This window comes from Staurois parvus, unplaced genomic scaffold (assembly GCF_062004578.1).
Source record: "Staurois parvus isolate SC_StPar_1 unplaced genomic scaffold, SC_StPar_1.0 ptg000106l, whole genome shotgun sequence".
Lineage (NCBI taxonomy): Eukaryota > Metazoa > Chordata > Amphibia > Anura > Ranidae > Staurois > Staurois parvus.
This window is the reverse complement of record NW_028317902.1, coordinates 8,299,151-8,322,171: the sequence shown is the minus strand read 5'-3', so window position 1 is coordinate 8,322,171 and position 23,021 is coordinate 8,299,151. Positions and strand designations below refer to the sequence as shown.

The 23,021-nt window shown below is 38.3% G+C and overlaps 1 protein-coding gene across 1 annotated transcript in view; it reads right to left on the bottom strand.

The window, feature by feature from the left end:
* Positions 1 to 2,447: 2,447 nt before the first annotated feature.
* Positions 2,448 to 23,021, bottom strand: part of LOC149467573 (dimethylaniline monooxygenase [N-oxide-forming] 2-like) — a 28,769-nt gene continuing 8,195 nt past the window's right edge. The window contains exons 4-8 of the mRNA XM_089671543.1: positions 19,177 to 19,319; positions 17,038 to 17,237; positions 15,504 to 15,856; positions 9,092 to 9,164; positions 2,448 to 5,928 (exon numbers count right to left, since the gene is read on the bottom strand). Coding sequence (XP_089527669.1) covers positions 5,586 to 5,928; positions 9,092 to 9,164; positions 15,504 to 15,856; positions 17,038 to 17,237; positions 19,177 to 19,319 — 1,112 coding nt within the window. The 3' untranslated portion in view covers positions 2,448 to 5,585. The remainder of the gene's footprint in view (positions 5,929 to 9,091; positions 9,165 to 15,503; positions 15,857 to 17,037; positions 17,238 to 19,176; positions 19,320 to 23,021) is intronic.

Genomic DNA, 23,021 nt, shown 5'->3' with positions numbered 1-23,021 from the left:
TTGGGCTGTACTATGGGTACAAACAACGAATAACACACACATATATGGTATCACTGCCATCGTCAAGAGCTGGAAAATGTATTTTGGGTTGTTCTTTGGTGGTAGGTTATGGTAGTAACAAGAAACACACAGCTAAATTAAAAAAAATTTTTTTACTATTTTGGGCCAGTTTTCCTTTGATAATAAAAAAAATCAGGAGATATCCATTACCATTTACCACCAAATGAAAGCCCAAGGTATAATTCACCTGGATGTACAAAGTAGTTGTGATGATATGTATGGTTTTACTAACACATGTCAACGTTACAAAATTGTGCCTAGGCATTAAGATTTGTTTTACCCTTAATCGTGAAGGGGTTAAGTAAATCAACTCAATATGTTCCAAATGCTTAAAATCATGTATATGTTTTATCAAACTTTTGAGTGATAAGTAACAGATAACAGACCCAGAATAACACACAGCATCTGGTCTCCTTGTCTCAGTATTTTCTGCTAAAGGATGGGTCATATTATCATAGCACAATCCCACAATAAAAACTATGTCCAGTGTGGGTAAAGACGTGGGCCAAACACCAATCAACAGAGCAAGAGATAATTGTTCTGGATGACAATGTGTAAGTGTCTACATAAACTACATATGTATTTAGTTTATAACAGCTAATTTATAAAAGCCTCTTGGGGGGGGGGGGTAACAGTATATCTGCAATCAATGAAAGGAAGGTCACTGTTATAAATCATAGGGACCCTTATTATATGATATTTCAGTCAAATGTACATGTTATTTTACTATGGTAAACAAATAACATTTTCTTAAGTTTCACATACGAGACTCCTGATAGAGTTAGGTTTTGTTATTTTAAAAACTTTTTGTTGACCAAAAATTCAGATTACCTAAAAGCGTTTAGCTTCAGCTTTTTTTTAATTTGCTGCCTGAAAACTTTCCTTTCTCTATGCAGCATCACTATCTCACTATTTAGCTACTGGGAGCAACCCTTTCACAATGACAGCTATTGAAAATTCTGGATGGCTAGGCTCCAGCTTGACAGATGTATGCTTAGGTTCTCGGCCATCATCAATTTGCCTAAGTGTACATTTTTATGGAATGTAAGAAAAATTGCGCATATGAACACAATTCCCAGAGTTGCCATATCTCAGAGAGACGTTTATAAATGGGATGAGTTTTCCCAAACCTGTCCAATTGGGTTTTGTATCAGAGAGTGAACTGCTCCGGTCATAGGTATGCACTCATCGCCCTGTATATCCCAAAACTGCCTGTATCAGGCAACTTAAGTACTGATTTCTTTTTGCAAAGCATGGTTACCTTTAATGAATTACTGGTAAGTAAAACTGCAGTGCCTGGTCCCCCTAGACAGAAATGAGCAGCTAAAAAATTGATTTAAGCAGTGTCTGTTTGATAAAGTATACTATTCGAGAAGAGACTTTCTGAAGATGGACCAACCCTAAATGGGCTGCACACCTGGTAATTATTCAGTATGTAGTATTTTAAAAGGAGAGCACTTCTGTTACTATTTTGTTGCCTTAAAAATATGTTACTGCGCAGTTGCTCAGGGCCCCAAAAGACAGACTCACTAGTGGTCAGTGGGAGGAATGTAGCTCTACACACGTGGCCAGTGGGAAGAATGTGTCCCCAACATTGGTGACCAGTGTAAGGAATGTAGCACAATCACTGATGACTGGTGTGAAAAATTTAGCCCAATCATTGATGGTCAGTGTAAGGAATGTAGCACAGTCACTGGTGGTTGGTGTAAGGAATGTAGCCCCATCATTGATTGTCATTGGAAAGAATGTAGGACAGTCACTGTTGGTTAGTGTGAGTAATGTAGCCCCATCATTTATGATCAGTGGTAGGAATGTAGCCCCATTCTTGGTGTTCAGTGGCACTTACCTTGAAAACGCCACTACCACTCTTAGTGGTTCCCTACTGTCAGCTTGCAAAAAAAGTCCTGCATGCTCTGTCTTCCTACTGCACAATTCAGTTTACAGCCAACAGTAAGCTGTAACCTGCCCAGATGCACAGTCACTGGTTGTTGGTGTAAGGAATGTAGCCCCATCATTGATGGTCAATGTAAGGAACGTAGCACAGTCACTGGTGGTTAGTGTGAGCAATGTAGCCCCATCATTTATGATCAGTGGGAGGAATGTAGCCCCATCATTGGTGTTCAGTGGCACTTACCTTGCAAATGCCACTACCACTCTTAGTGGTTCCCTACTGTCAGCTTGCATACAATGTCCTGCATGCTCTGTCTTCCTACTGCACAATTCAGTTTACAGCCAACAGTAAGCTGTAACCTGCCCAGATGCTGTAATTTGGGGACCACTGCTTTAGATTGTCAAGGTGACTATATACTGTAAATATGTGACATCATCCCTTAACAGATGCATTTTTTAGTTTTTCATACTTTAGGAATAAATGCCAGTTCTTTAAACACATTTAAACAATTTTTTTATTATAAAGTAATAATATCACAGCATAGAGGTACATTTTTAAAAATAATTACATAGTCAGTGTATAGATTCAGAGTTACGAGTTATACCTCATCTAAAAGATTCAAAATAATATTCCATATATTGTATAGCAGTATGTGATAACTGTTGCTAAAAAGGAATATATGATGTTAGGTAATAATTGATATTAGATCCAGGTGAATGGAGCTGTACAATTAGTTAAAGCTGAGACACCTTCTGAAGTAACATATTGAAGCAAGAAAAAGTAAAACATCATCAAAACTGATATATATTATTATATTTTAAAATATAATCTATGTGTGTAAATTTATTCTTTGCACAAGCTATTATTGAGGTTGTACTTAAGAAACGCATGTTTGATTCATTATTTATTTTAATACAATATAAACCATAAATTAATGGTAAAAAATACAGACCACACACTATATAAAGGATAGTTATTCTTGAATAATCTAACATTTTATTACCCCTCTGTAGAGGTAATTATGTTTAAGCATATTTGCAATTTAGCAAAATGTGAGCATTTAAAATTCATGGAATTTTTGAATGGAATGGAACACACAATTTGTTTTCCTGCCCATGTACAAATCATTTATTTTTTATTGATAGTACATTTAACACTTAGTGTTTTTAAAATAGTCCTAATTCGTGATCATTAGGATTCTATGTTTCCCAACAGACAATGTTAAGAAAATTGGTATAGAATGTTTTAAAAAATATTTTCTTGACCACCCTGTAACTCATGGAATGATTATATGGAGCCACCAATCCCATATTTGCACTCCACAGATCCATACTTACCAAGATCCAATGCCCTTGGCCTTCGGGGATTGTTTACAGACAGAGGATGTCAACAAACACTGCAGACCACAGGAATCGAATCTTGGTAAGCATGCATATGCGGTGAGGGGTAAATAAGGGCAAAAGGAGTAAAAGTAAAAGTGCAAATATTCTTTAAGAATCAGATTGAAGACCATAATACACATTATGCTATCACATGAATCAGGCATGAAAGTCACAGAATAATTATAAATGATTAAACTATAATGCACAGTAACTATACAAGTACAGTATAACTATAAGTGATTAAATAGGTGTACACCCATTTAAATATCTTTCATAGGTAAAATTGGTGTGCACTTAAAAATGCAATATACAGCATGTGGAAGCAGTAGTAAACTCCACTTTAAGCAATAAACTCCAGCCTATAATATGGCTTATCTGTAAGTACAGTAAATATTTCCTATACGTACACTATTTAGGCGACATTTACAGGTGTAGCAACCAGTGATACCACTGGTGGATGGGCACTGTGCTCTCAATGGATGGCATGCCGTCCATTGAGAGAGGTGTGCTGCGGACGTGACTCCCAAGCACTTCCTCCATTCAAATGGCCAGAGCCAGTAGACCCAGAAGGAAGAACAGGTGAAGATAGAATCCCTGTGAGCGGTGACAGCCGCCAGAGGGAACCATTTTTAGGTAAGTCTGTGAGCCTGCAGGGGGACCAGTTTGGCTTTTTTTCAAGGTTATTACAGGTATAAAGTGTTAATAAGCAGTAGTAAAAAAAACAAACAAAGTCTGATTTCACAGCACATATAAATTTGCTATAATTGCTATTTACTTATAGTACATTCTATGTGCACCTTTTATAGCAGTCTCAGTGGGGTATGATATTAAAAAAGAGACATTTTTGCACAGTTATTAAGTTGGGATCGTATACACTCACCATCCTCTTTATTTGGTATACCTGTTCAATTGCGTGGTAACGCAAATTGCTAATCAGCCAATCACATGGCAGCAACTAAATGCATTTAGGCATCTAGACGTGATGAAGACAACTTGCTGAAGTTCAAACCGAGCATCAGAATGGGGAAGAAAGGGGATTTAAGTGACTTTGAACATGGTGTGGTTGTTGGTGCCGGACAGGCTGGTCTGAGTATTTAAAAAACTGCTGATCTACTGGGATTTTCACACAACCATCTCTAGAGTTTATAGAGAATGGGCCAAAAAACAAAATATATCAAGTAAGCAGCAGTTGTGTGGATGAAATTGCCTTGTTGACGTCAGAGGTCAGAGGAGAATGGGCACACTGGTTCGAGATGATAGAAAGGCAACAGTAACTCAAATAACCACAACAGCACAACCTTGAAGCAGATGGGCAGAAGACCACACCGGGTGCCAATCCTGTCAGCTAAGAACAGGAAACTGAGGCTACAATCCACACAGGCTCACCAAAATTGGACAATAGAAGATTGGAAAAACATTGCCTGGTCTGATGAGTCTCTATTTCAGCTGAGACATTCAGATGGTAGGGTCAGAATTTGGCGTAAACAACATGAAAGCATGGATCCATCCTGGCTTGTATCAACAGGGATGTGGGGGATATTTTCTTGGCACACTTTGGGCCCCTTAGTACAAATTGAGCATCCTTTAATTGCCACAGCCTACCTGATTATTGTTGCTAACCATGTCAATCCTTTATGACTACAGTGTCCCCATCTTCTGATGGCTACTTCCAGCAGGATAATGCACTGTGTCACAAAGCTCAAATCATCTCTAACCGGTTTCTTGAACATGGCAATGAGTTCACTGTACTCCAATAGCCTCCACAGTCACCAGATCTCAATCTAACAGAGCACCTTTGGGATGTGGAGGAGATTTACATCATGTTTACCTAATAGAGTGGCCAGGGAGTGTATGTCCTGACTGATTTATGTCATAGATTACCTCTATAATACCTAAAAGTGTATGCTTTTTTTGTATAATGATAGTAACACAAAAGTGTTTTTCTTAGTACTTCTATAGTATGTACAGTTGGTCCAATACAACACAAACTATCAATCTAATTGGAGAGTGCAAAATCTTGTTCAGTTGTGCATCGTAGCCAATCAACTTCTAACTTTAGCTTGTTCAATTAAGTTTTCTTGAAAAAAATTGGAAGCTGATTGATTTTTATGCAGAGTTGCACCAGATTTTGCACTTTCCAATTGTAGTAAATCAACTCCATTACATGATCAGCAAATTTATGGACTTTGCATATAATGGTTAATCATCCATGAGTAGTTCATTTAGTTGGCATCTTCCACTTTCTTGTAATTCTAATTTCTGTACATAGCCAAAGCTAAGAGCAGAGCAAGAATACACAGTGCCACCAGCCCATAAACTATCCACAATTTCTCTTTGTGGGTCCGAACCACACGAGTCTTGGTAGGTTTTAGTATTCGATCAAATGTATTCACAATTTGCTTCCTGGCCATTGGCCATTGCCCTGGACCCCTCAAGCGATACTGTGCTGGTGTGCATGGTCCAAAGACTACTTTTAATGCTAGAACAGGATCTGCCACAAGCAGTCCAAGAATATTAGGCTTACAGCCTATTTCGTTGGCTAGTTCATCCAGATATTCAATGTAATCCAGCTGAAGACTGTATTCTTTACCAAACCTGTAATAAACAAAAACTGATCATTGATTATATTTGCAATTCACAGACCAATTAAAGTATCATTAAACTCAACAGTTAAAAAATATCTTCACATGCAATATTACATATTCATATTAATCATTTAAATTTTACATTTTGTTTTATGTACAGTGATAGGAACCTGTTTGATCCTGCCATTCACTGGTGTTGCCTCTTCCCTGTGTCCCCGCTGCAGCATCAAATCTTATGGTGTGGCTGTTGCCACCTGTGCTGCGCATGCTTGTTTTTTTGTGAACAGGAAAGCTGTTCACTTCCTAGTTAATTCCAAACCAGGCTGCTTATGTAACTATAGAGTCACTTTTGTTAGTGTTTACTGAATAACGGAGGCGTCATATCCCTGTTAGTCCCCCTAGCATACATCATTAGATGCTAGCCATTCCTCCCACAGATCTTTACAAGTGGACAGGAACAAGTCGGAAAAGATTACCTGACCTCTCTGATACATTAAAACAATTAGATGCTGAAGTATGTTTTCAACAGCTTCTGCTGTCTGGGGACTCTTCCTCCTCATTGGCTGAGACGGCATCAGGAGCCCATTGGCTCCCGCTGCTGGCAATCACAGCGAGTGAGCCAATGAGGAGAGAGGAGTGGCTCAGGGATGAGCACACAGCAGTAACCCAAGGGCGAATGGATTTTCCTGGGGGCACTGCTCGAGGGGGAGGAGCCAGGAGCACTGGCGGGGATCCGAAAAGAAGAGTATGAGCTGCTCTGTGCAAAATCACTGCACAGAGCAGGTGAGTATAGACATGTTTTAAAAAGGAAAAAAACTGAAGCTTTAGTGTCACTTCAACCTTTGTGTTTTTGGTATTATTTTAAGAGTTGTGCATATAGTTCCACTTTTTTCCTCATCTTTTATAAACTTGAAACCAGCTTCTGTTACCTGCGACAGTGAAATGTTTGCATAGACACAACTTTTCCCAGAGATCACATAGAAAACGTCAACCTTATGCACAAAGTAATAATTCCTGTTTGTAGACTATACAATCTTACTGCCACATTATGCTTTTTTCACACTAAAAATGTAATTTAATAAATCTGACATACTAGAAGAGTGATGGCGAACCTGACTGCCAAGCTGGACCAATGTGTGTTGCCAATAGGACCTGGTTCACACATCTGCGTCCTGCATGTAGGCAGACTATTAATTTCAGTGGGCTGCCCTACCCCTAGAAATGCAGTGAAAGAAGTCCCTAACTATTATTTATCCCTCTGGTCCGAGCTCCATCCTCTCTACTCCTGCTCTCTCCTTTCTCTGCAGTTCTCTAGTTGGGTAACTGATTGCCCCTCCCTGCAGTCATGCGCGATCCTATAGAGGACCTACTCCTTTCCAAGCATGCGCATTGGACCCTATGTGCGCCGTTATCAGATGCTCAGCTGCTGGGGTGACTTGGCTAGCATGCTGACAGAGAAGGCTCTGCGTACCCGCTGCAGCCATAGGTTCGCCACCACTGGACTAGGTCATCTGTGTTCAGGTCAAACCCCTAATCAGGCTAAAAATAAATAAATATTTATAAAAATTGGGGCATTTATCCATAACTTAAAGCAATATCAACAAGACATTAAACCCAAAAGCAAACATTTTTGGCAGCATTCATTTTCTTTTTTTAGGCTTTCTTTCCTTTATTTTCAACCTGGTGATCTGGCCAGTAAGTCTTTTGTTTTTCAAAAGAACATACCCTCCTGCAGATGTAGAAGTTATACAAATAATTTACCGTTGACAGGGGTAATTACAATGGTCAACTTTTATTAATGTAAACTCTTTAACCCAAAAGAAAAATAAACTGTTGCTGTAACTGAATTAAAGTGTTAGCTGGACTTTGGCCTCAATTTTTAGTTTGTCTAAATCTGCTGGTACATTTAACACTCCCCACCCCCCAGATTACCAATGCTGTTGTACAAATGTCCCCCTGTGCTCCTTCATCTAGAGTGAGGGCACTCTAATACTGAAGGCGTGTTACTGGTGTTACTGACCATATTGCCATGTGAAAAAAGGGAAAACATCTTTAAAAAGAAAGAAAACAAATGCAGCCACTATATCAAATGATTGGTAAGCTGCTATATATTACATTTTTTGTTTTGGGATTGATAATGGTTTAAACACAAAAAAAAAATAAAAATATATATATATATATATATATATAGCAACTCACCAATCCCTAAATGTGGTGACTACATTTTTTTTTGCTCTTTTCCCCTTTATTTTTACCCAGTGATCTGGCTAGTAACACATTTACCCTCTAGGGTGTCCTTAGCCTGGATGAAGGAGCAATGGTGACACCCTTGGACAGCAGCATTGTGAATCTGTGGAGAGGGCAATGTTCAATGCACTAGCAGATTTAGGTGGACTTGAGCAATAAATTAAATCTGAACTTCATCTAAGACTTGTTTTTTTCTTTAGGGATAAAGGTTTACATAAATGAATAAAAACTGATCTTTGTAAGCACCCCTGTTTGTTTTAAATGGTTTCTGTCAACCCCTTGTTGCTACTTTTGATGGACAGCTTGGTCTGTTAAAGGAAGTTGAAAAATAACAGACTTACTGACTGGATCCCCAGGTGAAAATAAAGGAAAAAAGCCTAAAAAAAATAAAACTAATGCAGTCACCACATTTAAGAATTGGTAAGTGGCAATAAATATGATCTTTGGTTTTGGTTTAATACTGCTTAAAGTGGGTCATTGGGTAGAATACAGAACAGCCGCTATGATAAATCTTTACTAAAGCTGAAGCCTAATAATCTCTCCCTGTCACAAACCTTCCCCATGTATTTTAGCCAAGGATTACCGGTATTTGGCCAGACCTTTTTCTTTTCTCCTGGGGGTGCACTAAACAGCACTCACATAGTGACTGCTGAGTGTTGTTCAGTGCAATAATTCTCTTCGCCCAGGTGATGTGATGATTTTTCTCCAGGGAATGGGTCCATGACAGCCTGAGCTCAGAGGAAGTGGGTTGAATGAAGCTGGCCATCAGTCAGCCCCAAATACTGAAGACATCTAGTGGCAGAAGATGCAAGTATCACCTTCATCCTCAGAGAAAGCTTCTTTTTTTTATTATTGGGCTATTTATGTTTTATTAGCTGATGTTCAGATTTAAATTATCCCTGAATCCAGAAAGAATGAATAAATACCTTTCTAATACGATTTTCTGTTTCAGTTCAATGTCCTTCTGGATTCCATCTTGTGATGGCAATTTGCACAAACCTAAAAATAATTAACATTACCAACATAAAACATTAGAATATAAGCATCCATTGAATTTTCCATGATATGTTATACTGGTAATAAAGAAAAAAAATCTTGTGTTTGTGTTCATTCATAACACTGTAATGGATTATCATACATTACATGTTATGGTGTGATGCACTGTGCGTTGGCCTACTGTACCTTTAGTAGCCACCTTTTGAGGATGCCTTATGTGTGTGCCCAGATCCTTTGGTACTTCCAGAAACTCAAGTGCCACTGGTCTTCAAAGGAGGCCACTCTTTGGCAAGGGTGAGCTAGAAACCGTAGAGTTGTCAATGTGAGAAGCCAATGGCCATTACAGATTGCAACTAAAACCAAGCATCTCAACTCAGCAGGATCAAAGATTACTGATTTAGGAAGGTAACAGGCTCTAGACAGATTGAGAACAGACAAGAACCAAGCTTCTTTTTCATGAGAGAACAATGAGAATTGTGGTGGTGGGGGTCGCTTCCTAAGCCTTGATTCTAGGCTTTTCTGTTGGTGGCCTACTGGCTGTTGGTTGAGATGCTTAGTACTCTTCATATATTATACCTTGAGATTGGGGCTTATTATGCTTTTTTCTTGTTATTATTCTTTTTTTGTACCTGGCACTGTAATAACCATATTATTTGGCTGGCTGTATGTTATCTGTTCTCAATACCTGATATTATGTAAAACCTAATAAACACTTTTGAAAGTAAGAACCAAGAGTCAAACAAGCTAGGAGACAATATCAAGGATAAAGAAACTTGTCAATGAAAAACTACTAAGAATGCTCTGAAAACAGCATAAAGAGTGCAAAGTGAAAACAGAACAGGATTACAGGGAAACAGGAAACACACAACATTGTGGCAGCAATCTGAGTACTGCAACAGGAAATTAGGAAATTTAAAAGTGTATGCACCAATCAGGATGTAACAAGTGACAGCCTAACTAATAAATAGCAAGTGTGGTTTTGAAGGGGAAAATGGGTACTTAAAGGGTTCCCAATAGGTTTTTTGTTTTGTTTTTTTTTTTTGTGGGGGGGTGTTAACTTTTTTGTCTGAGCATAGATCTATGCTTGTCCCAAACATGTTTGAAGCTATTCTGTATCAACTAATCTTTCAGTAAAATAGTACTTTCTGAGATTAGTTTTGAACTTTCCTCCAGTTAGTTTAAGGACATGTCCCTGTGTTCTTGATTTTGGTTTCATGTTGACAATACTGTCCACCTGAACCTTGTTCACCCCCTTGATGTATTTAAAGGTTTCAATCATGTCTCCCCTTTCCCTTTTTTCCTCCAGACTGTACATGTTAAGTTGCTGAGTCGCTCTTGATATGTTTTATCCTCCAGACCTTTCACCATTTTTGTTGCCCGTCTCTGTACTTGTTCTATCTTATCAATATCTTTTTGTAAGTGAGGTCTCCAGAACGGGACACAGTATTCTAAATGAGATCCAACTAAAGATCAATATAGGGGAATCAGGACCTCCTTCCTCCTGCTGGTGACCCCTCTAGTGATACATCCTAGAATTCTATTAGCTTTCCCCACTGCCTGGCCACACTGTTTGATCATTTTCCATGTTCATAAAACAACTTCTGGGAGAGAGTAAGGTGCCGTTGGGTTCTCTTACCTAGTTCCTCCAAAAAGAGAGCTTTAGTTTATTGTAATTGTTTAAAGATTGCTTGCACTCACGAGTGCTTGTGTAGTGATTCAAGATCAGCTATGTGTTTGGTGAGTGCAAGGAAAGTAGCTTGCTGCTCCCGTTCATGTTTTTCTGCCATGGTCAGAACTCTCTGTGCCACACATTTATGTGCCTCCCACAACAGCAAAGTAAACCCTCCATATTGTTAGTTGTGAAATACTCATTTAACCTCCCTGGTGGTATGATTATTTCAGATTTTTGGTGCTGAAAGCGGTACCATTTTTTTGCATGGAAATATGTATTTTTTTTATTGTAGGCTGTAATTTTTAGGAAAAACTCACTGAAATCTGTCCGAACAAGAGTCTAGTAAACATCCCGGGTATGATAAAATTTGAAACACAAAATCATAAATTATAATTTAATAAATAATCATAAAAATAATATAAAAATAATAAAAAATTTAATTCAATAATATAATCAAACCAAAAACACTGAAATGTGAAATAGAGCGCCAAGTTTGCACATTGCTGAGCTCAGTCGCAAAATCGTTTTCAGTGTCTGATGACGAATTTCCCCCACGAATCATTATCACTCAATTCTGTAAGTGGTTCTGATTTACTATCGCTGTTCTCTAGCTGATCTAAACCGCTTTTGACCTAAAGGGACACTTTTTGGACGCCATGGACATTTCTCAGTTTCCAGGCAGAAAGAACAGACAAAATGCAGGCAGGGCGCAGGACAAAGCACTAGGGACAATATGTATGTGAAATAGGTTGAAACAGCAATGTTTTACTGTGTAAAATGAAAAAAAAAAAAGACATTTTTTAAAATTTTTAAATTTCCCGCCGCCGCCGGCGGCGGCGCCCGTACGTCCCGACGTCACAGGGACAGGACACAGAAGCCGGATGCCGGCATCGGCCGGAGGAGATGGCCGGGGACGCTGCAGGGGACACATCGTGGGAGCGCAGGGTAAGGTAAGTGAAGAACACATTCCGGAGCAGCGCCGCATGGTATTCCCGAGTGTAGCTCGGGGTTACCGCTTTTGGTACTGAAATGTTACCCCGAGCTACACTCGGGAATACCGCCAAGGAGGTTAAAGAGTGTTGGAGAGAGCTAAGATTGCTGGGGTTGCCAGAGTCTAGCATCTAAAGTTTTGTTCAGGGATCTATCTCCAGGAAAAACAAAATTAGAGTTAAATTAGGATGATCAGAGAGGAACATGCTTTTTTTAGTCTCAGTTTGCAGAAATGAGAGGCCAGGTTGGAACAGGAATAGGTAATCCAAGTGTGAATATATTTGTTGTGGTATACAAAAGAATGGAAAGTCCTTTTCATCCAGGTGCATGGTTTGCCATAAATCATGTAAAGTTAAGGGCTGTAGTTGAAGTTTATTTGCTTGAGTGTTTTGTAAGGGAGGGCAGAGGAATCAACCATTTTTTGTACCTGAACATATTGTTGTTGCATACTATGTGGCATAGTAGTGGTACACTTGTAGGATGATCCAGTTAGGGCTTGTTCACACTTGACTACATTTCTAACGCTTACCAAATGCTCCTATAGCTTCAGTATTAGCATTAGACAGACATTAACCATTAGCCTCCCGGCCAATGGCCGTTTGGCGGCTTCAAAAGTGCTTCGGCATTCCGGGTGCACGCCATTTGGCGTGCACCCGCACATGCGCAGTTTACGCTAATGCAGAGCCTCGCAGCGGCGCGATCCTCGGACACGGCCAATGACAGATCTGAGTACCGGCCCCCGTTGCTGGTACCATGTGACCTGCTGTGACCAATCACAGCAGGTCACATGACAGTTGTATACAATGGATGGCTTCATTTATGCCATCCATTGTATACTACTGCCTAGCTGTGAATGGTCACAGCTAATCACATGCACATGTCATGTGATTAGCTGTGACCAAATCACAGCTAAGCACAAAAAAAACAAAACAAAAAAAACAAAACATGAATGAATCGATTTCATTCAGCTAAATGCTTGCTTATAGCAAAGTAATTCTTTGCTATAAGCAAATTGTGTAAAAAAAAAAATAGTGATCACTTCCCCAAAGTAGTACAATGTTACTATGGTAACATTGTACTACTTTGGTCATAGTAAAATATGAAAAAAAAATCTTAAAAAAATAAAAAAATGTAATAAAAAATTAAAAATAATAAAAAAATAAAAAAAAATAAAAATAAAAATATATATATATTTTTTTTTCATAGTGTCACCAGTCAGGGTCCCTGTTCACCACCATGCCAGTTATATGATGATGCTGTACTGCACTGGTAACAGTATGTAAAAAAAAAATAGTGAAAATAATATTTTACATTTTTTAATTTTCCAAAAAATTATGACAAAAAAAATACAACTTCAAAAAACTCGCCATTCCTCTTATGAAGTACATCGGACTGTCTACTCTGCAAAAAGGGGTCATTTGGGGGATATCTGTTCTGACGTTCTTGGACCTCAAGAAATTAGATTGGCTGTCAGTACTTCAGGATTGATCAATTTTCAGATCTATACCATAATTTGTAAACTCTATAACTTTCCTACAGACTAAATAATACATCCTAATTTGGGTTATTTTCACCAAAGACATATAGCAGAATACATCTCGGCCTAAATTTATGAAGAACAATTATTTATTTGTAAACTTTTATAACAGAAACAAAGAAAAACGTGTTTTTTTTCAAAACTTTTGGTCTTTTTTTTGTTAATTTAGCAAAAAATAAAAACCCCAGCGGTGATTAAATACCACCAAAAGAAAGCTCTAGTTGTGTGAAGAAAATGATAAAATTTAAATGACATGCTTGGAAAATGTTTTTAAGCTGTATGCAGTATTGCAGAACAGTTTGATTTTCATGACAGTTTGGATGTTTGTTTTTGTTTACTTTCATATTTAGCTTAGCTTAAATACAGAAGCAGCACCTCAGTATGGTTCATTTCAACTTGGAAAAGTCTTTTATCTGTGTCAGGGGTAGACTGACCATTTGGAAACTCGGGCACTGCCCGAGGGCCCGGGGTCAGTAGGGGGTCCCATGAGATGCCCCTGGTACCTTTTTCATAGGCTTTTTTGAGTCTGGGCAAGGACACAGGGGCCCCTATTGCCCGGGGGCCCCATGAGTTGTCAGTCCACCCCTGATCTGTGTCTGATGATTTTTTTTCACTGTTGGAATTGGCATTCACAACAAATTTAAAAGCCCTCAGCTTCATATAATTTGTCCAATAGAACAACAGTTTAATAGTATGATTTGTTAGCATCTTTTTTTGCCGGTAATAGGGTTTGGGTACAATGTTGTATGACCGCGCAATTGTCATTCAAAGTGTGAGAGCACTGAAACGTGAAAAATGGCCTGGGCAGGAAGGTGTAAAATTGCACGGTTTTGAAATGGTTAATGAGCTTTAGTGTGGGCATTAGACTGACTTTTTACAAGCGTTGAAAATGCTCCCCAAACACCCTATGTGCAGTTTTGAAGCATTTTATCCGTGTTTTACAAGTGTTAAAACCACACCACATAATACTTACATAAATGAATAAAAACATATAGAATGGATGACAAAGGAGGACCTGACCAGCGGAATGATGGACTACAGAACAGATGTGGGGACCAGTATAAAGGGAGAAGGTACATCATTTGCTACCAGTATATAAATCCCTCAATGAGAGGGTGAACATTACTATTCTCTTTGTCACCCATTCCATATGCTTTTATGCATTTATGTAAGTTTTCAAAGTTATTATTACAGTATAAAAGATATGAATTATGCATACATTACTACTGATGTGTTCTGCTTTGACTCATTTAGAAAATGTATTCCAAGCTCCTGAAGAAGCTTTTCTCATTGCAAAACATGTAGAGCTCAATTTTGATCCACCTACAGGGTGCAGACTGAGTAAAGGAAGTCTATGTATACTATTCTCTCCTCCTTTTGCTGGGGGTTGTACCTCTTTATGCAAATCACCCACTGTACCTGATTGTTTTGTTATCTGCTTAAGCATTTTATCATAATACTCTAAAATATTTTAAAATACTTTTTTTGTATAATAATAAAAAAACTTTTTGGGATTGTAATTGCTGTCTGTGGTGCCTACAAAGTCAATTTGATCCTAATATTGGATAGGGGGTAGTATTCAACATTTGTAGTATAACATGAGACAATGACAACACATGAAAGTCCTGGGGCTTTTTTATGTCTATTTCTCTCAACATGTGCAGTACAAAAACAAGCCTGGAAGCAGAGTACATTGTGGAACCCAGAGACCTGGGAGTAAACTAGCAGGAACACTGCCTTTTCTGGCATGAACACAAATGCAGATGTAGATACTAGTTTTGGACCAAAGCAACCATTTCTCAGCTCTGAATGCTTAAGATGCCTGTATAGTTTGGAAGTACCCAAAACTACAAGCAAGTACGCAGAATTATAAGCAGATCAGTAGGATCTTTCAAAAGTGGCCCTGAATTTATTTTGCTTGTCTACAATTTAGGATCTCTTTCATGAACTCATTATTCTTATACAGGATTTATATAGCGCCAACAGTTTGCTCAGCACTTTAACTCATAGGCCAAGCACAAGCTAATGCTTTCTAAAGAAGGATAATTATTTCATTTGGTGAATTTTTTACCTATACCTGAAACTGAAAATCACAGAATGAAACCTGGTGTAGTACTTTTCCAGCATAGTCTTATAATATTACCTTTGAAGACTCTTGTTATCCATCGAGCCTGCATTTCTGAAGCTGCCATGATTGGACCAAGGGGCTGGATAAGACCAACGACACCCAGTGTAGTCTTTTCCAGATTTTTAGGGAAGATACTTCTGTACAAATTTACTTTGTTTTCAACCTTTATAATGGATTCATCAAGGAATGGAAATGAGTAGTGATATCCAGTAGCAAAGACAATAACATCAATGTTTTCCTCAATGGTCCCATCCTCGAATTTCACAGATGTTTCAGTGAACTCTGTCACATTGGGTTTCACTATGACATATCCGCAGAGGATACGACTTGGTAGTTCATCATTAAACAAAGGTTCTTTAAATTGTGTACTATGAAAAAATGGAGCCAAGACATGCTTAATATAAAACCCAAGAGAGATAAGACACTTTTTTTCTGAAATCCAGGAATAATCTAGATCCGATCACAAACAAGTCATGTATCTTATCATAATCCAAACTAAACTAATTATTTATTTTTATAACTAGAAATACTTTGCTGCACTGTATGACATAAAATATTGTTAATAAAATAAAATGGAATACAATTAAGCAAACAAAGTGTGAATAGTAGGTAACATCTTTAAAATGAAAAGAGTATAATTGTAGTTTAATGATTTTGTTGCCACCAATGTAATGCATACAGCATTACAGAACTATTAGTCCCCCACTGTATTTCCACTGTCTGTTTTGTCTGTTTTATCTTAGTTCAATAAAGTGGATTGTTTGGAGTGCAGCCGATTGGACATCCTTTGTTCTCAGCATTACAGAACTGTTTCCAGCTGGCCAGGTCAGTATGCTTTACGTCAACTACTTCTCTCTTCCACTATAAGGTTATGTATACATGACACAGCGTGTGAGCGTTAGCACAATGCATAGGTGGGAAGTCAACCTCCAGATTATTCACAAAAAAGACACAATTTAATTTATGTTATGTTTGTGAGCAGAAATAATGATCATAGTGCATTTTTATCAAATATATCCTTTCTGAATCAGTAGCACCATCTTTTTAGTCTACTGGTCCTATGTGTTCAGAAAATGGGTGGTTTGGAGGGTCTTTTACAAACTCTGTATGCTGTAAGGTACCCTCCAAATTTTTAGTATAAGTTACTTATTTACAATTTTGCATACCTTCAACTTTTACCATTTTTCAAAAAGGCACAATGTAACATTTAAAAAATGTATTTATTAATTTGATACAGCTTTATCTTTTAGATTTAGTAGGAATTTTTAAACTATGTTGCATTTGTGAGAGATAATGATGGTTTTATTGTGTTTTTATAAAAATATCCTATTTGTTAAACATCTGCACAACTATCATGAGACCTAACAAAAATAATTAGCATAATCTTGTAAATTCTACCAGTCCTATGCTTTCCAGAAAATGTAAGGTTGGAGGAGGGGGGGGGGGCTCTTTTACAGACTCTGAAAGCTGTTTGACTACCTGTGGTTTAAAGTGGAACCCTGGGCATTAATAAATGACCAGTAAAAAAGTATGATTAGTAAGATTATACCTGTCTCTAGGCTGAAGGCCATAGTGGGCATGGTCAAACCATTCATTCATTTTCTTCTCAGTCAACCATGTGACAATAGGGGTTGGCAGTGTGTTCCTCAACAGATTCTGAAACCGTGTATCAAAACAGATATCCCATGGATAACCTTGGTCAAATACTCTGCTCATAACCCAGCAGCCTCTCCGAGTGCTAAGATATACCTGCAAAGAGTAAAATTCTGATTATCTGCTATTTGTTTTGGCTTCTTTCACACCAATTCTACTATTTTTTTTTATAAAGATATGGTCCATTTAATGACCTTCACATTTTAAGCAAACTCTTTCCCCCAGGTTTCCAGGATTGCATTTCTAGGAAAAGATGTTTGTATTTTCCTCGTGGTCTTTGTAAGCTATTATTTCATGGAGAAAAGCACTTTGCTGACAAATTTGAGTAGACTAGGGTCAAACAAATGCATTCCATGATTTGACCCAAGAATGTTGGCAAGTGTGGGATATCTGTATAATATACTTAAAGCCGAACTCTAGCCACAGGAAAAAATATTATTTGGCTCTCTAACTACTCCTAGCCAATCATCTGTTTGACACAATGTTTCCTAAACCCAGGTATACTTCCCTTTATCAAGAGTCCCATGCTCTTCTGAAGACAACCAATCAGCTGCAACTGCTCTGTATGCAGCTGATCTGTCTTGTTGCTGCTTCCCCTCATAAGCAGGTTATCATGCCTACACTGTAATCAGTTAAGGGCCATTTGAATTACATAATTCTCAGCAAAATATTATTATTATACAGGATTGATAACCGTTTACACAACACTTTACACCACAAGGGCAGGCAGTACAGTTACAATACAATTCAATACAGGAGGAATCAGATGCTCCTGCTTATTATAGCTTAAAATCTAAGATGGAGGGTTAAGAGATACAAAAATTAATAACTGTGGGGGATGAGCTGATGGAAAAAATATAAGTGCAGTTGTTAGGTGGGGGTAGGATAGGCTTCTCTGAAGAGAAGGGTTTTCATGCACAAGTGGACAGAATAGAAGATAGTCAGACAGCTTGGGGTAAGGAGTTCCATAGGATGGAAGAGGCTTGGGAGAAGTCCCGGACGCGAGCATGGGAGGAGGGAGCTAGAGAGCAGAAAGTTTTGGAAGGAACAAAAATAAATATTTTGTTGGTATTCTGAGACTAGGTTAGTGATGTATCTGGGGGCTGAGTTGTGGATGGCTTTGTAAGTTGTTAATATTTTGAATATTTCATTGGGTGAGCTGAAGCCAGTGGGGGGATTGGCAGAAATGAAAGGGAGACACTGAACAGTTGGTAAGATAAACAAGTCTGGCAGCAGCATTCATGATGGACTGAAGGGGGGCTTAAAGGTATGCCAATGAGGAGGGGGTTGCAGTAATAGAGGTGAGAGATAATCAGAGTGAATTAGAAGCTTTGTGGTGTCATTTGTTAGGAAGGGGTGTATTTTGGAGATGTTGCGTAGGCTGAGGCGACAAGGTTTGGACAGTGATTGGATGTGGGCCTGAAAGGATAGTTCACAGTTCGGGATAACACCTAGTACCATGAGGGGATGGATTAATAGTTGCGCCATCAATCTTGACAGAGAAGTCAGGGGAAAAGGCATGTGAGGGAGGAAATTATATGAGCTCGGTTTTCGACAGATTGAGATTGAGGAAGTAGTGTGACATCCAGACTACAATGTCTGTTAGTAAATTAGTGATGAGTGTGGGGACTGAGGGAGTGAACTGAAGGGTAGACAAATTTGGGTCTCATCAGCATAGAAATGGTATTGGAAGCCATGGGAGGCTATCAAGTGTCCCAATGAGGAGGTGAAATGGGAAAATGGGCAATGTCTATATGATCAGGTTGGGATGACAGCCTTGTCAGTAGTACCCACTCTGCAGCTCTGAGGACCAGAGGGTAGGTATGTATAGATAGGTCAAAGAAAACTTAAAAACAATAGATTGGCTAGGAGTGGGGTGATGGCTAAACTAGTGTTCTTTACCTAGACAGAGTTTTGCTTCAATTCACTATTATACAAATAAAAGATTTGTAAAGTAGGCTACTGTATACAACAAATATAATATTTCTTTTTAGTCTTGTCAATCATTTGATTTATAGCAAACATTTTATCATACCTGAGATGCAGTACGACTTAGTTCCACAGCTATGTCTGTTCCTGAGTTTCCCATTCCTACAACAAGAACCCGTTTCCCTTTAAAGCCTTTGGCGGTTTTATACTCTCTGCTGTGAAAGTATTGCCCTTTAAATTTGTTTATTCCTGCAAGATAATCAAAATGACAAAAGTAAACTGCAATCCAAAAAAAATCTGTGTCTTATATCTATATAGCAAAATTGATATGTTCTAGTAAAATCACTTGTTTGTTCATGTGCTTTCTGCCCCCATCTTGTGGTAAAAATAGAGGTTACAAAATTGGAGGTGCATTGATGTATGGATGTTTAATGCAATATGCCTTCACCGAGAAGAATTTTATTTATATTTAATAGAAGCACTTTTTCAGAAGGAGGGATACCTGGACGTTACTGCAAAGAAAATGTCCATGAACTATCCATACAGGTTTTAAGAGCCTAAAGTTCTAAATACTTTGACAATTATGTTAATTAACTACTAGCTTCCCAGGAACACAGCAGAATGTTGAATTATGATTGATCTTGCAAATTATTCATATTAAGGTATATTTATGATTGCTACATAGTCTGGCTGAAAAAAAGACAGAAGTCAAATTGTTAACTTATTTAGGACTAGGGTATGCAAATAAGGCACAGGACAACTAGTAGGGCAAAGAGAGAGGAGTATGATTCAAAGAAGATCTCTTTTCCTTAGTTATCCACTATCATCAAAAAAGGACACCAGGCTCATAGGCTCATAGGTCACAGTGCACCAAGCAAACATTCATTAAAAGGTGAAGCAAATATTTTTTTTCACTTTGTAAGGATCTATGAAAAACCTTTGTATCTCAGTGTGTGCAGCCATATAGCATTACAATTTAAAAAGTATATTTTTATATATTTTATGTTGTTGCATTGTGTACAATTGTACAGCATTTCCAGACTTTATTGTCACAGTCAGCTGTTGTATCCATACATAGTTCTAAAACATCAAAAATCCATTTCAGAAATTCAAATAATGTACAGTTGTAAGCAACTGTCTGACATTGGTTTAATTTTAAAATTAGATGGCACTGGAGCTGTGTACAGGTAATACACCATTATTGTCAGAGAGTTTCTTTTAGCACACATTTGCAATATTTACTGTATTGATTGCAGTAAAGGTATACTGAGTGGAAATAGCAGTCCTGCCGCAATGGCCAGATCAATCTCTAGATGATGTTAGTCCTTTTCCTTACCTTCTTTCTCGCATTGTTATTCCTCGTCCTCCGCATAGTGCTTACTATTCTCATCTTTAGAAAATATGCCCAGTAGAGCACTGCCAAGTTGTCCTCTACCTACTAAGCTTGTGACTTGTTTCCACCTGGTTAGTGGTTGTTGTTGTTTTCCTTACCATGGCCGGGGGACAAAGCTATCAGCACAAACAATACACAATACTCTAACAATAATCCCCTTCAGAAAGGTAAAACTTTCACCCTGGAAAGTATAAATCACAAAAAAACTTTTCTTTTCACACCCAATATGCAATAAATATCCAAAGTAAGTCCAAAAGAGATCCACAACACAAATAGTCCTAAATTTCAGTTTTCCATCTTCCAAATCGTGAAAGTATTCCGAATACCTCAAAATAAAGAAGACTACATATAGTGCATTACCCTTAGTTGTAAAAAATACATACAAGTTAAAAAAAAAAAAAATTATATTTAAATACATATATATCAAATGCACTCCTATATAAAGTGATCAAAAATTACACCGCACTCAGTGAAATAACCAAAACTTCATTATAAAAATAATCATAATCAATCTGTGACTTTTCCACTCGTGACAAAACAAATCACAGCAAAAATACACTCTGTGAAATTGTGTTCAAACCAGTGGTTCCACACTTTAGTAGGATAACATTCAATTACCCTCTCTCAGTTGTTACCAGCAATATAAACACTCCAAGGTAATATTCTCTTCCTCCCTGTAGATGTATCCGCTTTCAATCTCTTCTGTTCCTCATAAGGTAGAAAGGATAACTCAGTGTAGTATATAAAGGTAATACATACATTTTATTAGCATCTTACATTAGACAAAGGAACCGCCCATCTTCCAGTATAAACACAGCCAAAATCAGAACAAAAGATGGCCGCACCTTCCGGTATTGCGTCTGACGTCACGACCCTGACGCGTTTCGTCACTTCCGACTTCTTCCTAAGACGTCTAGACTGCAGTTCCTCTTATATTGTTCCAAATTGAGTATAAGTTATCTATTTATAAGTCTCTTTTCAGAAAGCAGCATCTCACATGTTATCACAGCATCTCCTATGACCAGTCTTGTTTTAGTCAGGTTTTGTTAAACAACCATCCAGCCTTGTAAAGTAATTTGATTCAGTAGATTACAGAAGGAATGAGAATTTACTCTATGCACTATATGTAGTCTTCTTTATTTTGAGGTATTCGGAATACTTTCACGATTTGGAAGATGGAAAACTGAAATTTTGGACTATTTGTGTTGTGGATCTTTTTTTGGACTTACTTTGGATATTTATTGCATATTGGGTGTGAAAAGAAAAGGTTTTTTATCAGCACAAACAGCCTGATTATCAGCACCTCATACACATTGCTATTGACTTTGGTTTGCCAAAATTCCCAATGGCTCTCCAAGCCTGCAAAAATCTTTATTGTGGCCAAAAAAGTCTGCTGGTGCTTTTGAAGAGCTTTCTTGCAAATATAGGTGTCCTTTTATGAAACTGAGATCAACGGAGATCCTGAGGATCGTTGCTGATCTCAGATCATTTGTGGTTTAGGAAACATAGATGATCAGTGGAGAACATCTTCTCTGCTGATCATCTCAGAACACAGAGAATCTGTCACTGACAGAAATAGAAATGGCTAGTGTATGAAGGAGCAATGTCAACCCTTCACTGGCGATCTGTGTGAAAATTCTCCCTCCAGATTCTCCAGCCCAGAGGTGGAGAATCGGGGAGAGAAGAGTGAATCCTGGGAGAACTGAGGAGGAAGGAGGAAAATTATTGACTTCCTTTTAGCTCAATCAGAGCCCCCAAGACAGTGGAGGGGTGTGTGTGTGTGTGCAGTGTGATAGTGAGCGGTGGTCTCCTCTGAGAGAGCCACAAATGAAGCAGCGGTAATTTACAGCTTCTTAGTAAACTGTTTGACTGATCTCTTACTATAATCTTGTGAGATTATAGTAACAGCAGCCATTTTCTAGAGTTCAAAGTGTTTTGTGTCACTCCTCATTAGGAGGAGCGATCCATACTGCTTCATGAACAGGCATTCAGAGAACTGTCTCCTCTGAGAATGCCGGAAAACTGAGCAGTGGTCATTTACCACTGCATGATAAACGGACGCCATAGTGCATTCTACTTTTAAATTATGCATTCACCATGTCATGCAAATTGTAAAAAAAAAAAGTTTATTGATCCTACTCACTGTTTGCATTAGGGTCCTGTAAGGGAGGTTAACTGTGTATGTTTGAGCAAGAGGAGGACATAGCAGAAATTTATTTTAGGGTCAGTCTAGGCTGAACACAATGGGGCTGAATTAATAAAACTGAGTGCAAAATCTGGTGCAGTTCTGCATAGAAACCAATCAGCTTCTAGGATTTTGTCAAAGCTTAATTGAACAAGCTGAAGTTAGAAGCTGATTGGCTACCATGCACAGCTTCACCTTATTTTGCACTCTCCAGTTTCAGTAAATCAGCCCCAATGTATTGTGCTTATTAACTGGCTACAAACAAGCAGCAGATACTGTCAGGAATGGACTGGCCAGCAATAGTGGGACTCACCTGCCTTGTGAGCTGCAGTACCAGGGCTGGCCAGCGGGTGCTCCCAGCAATCAGAGACTC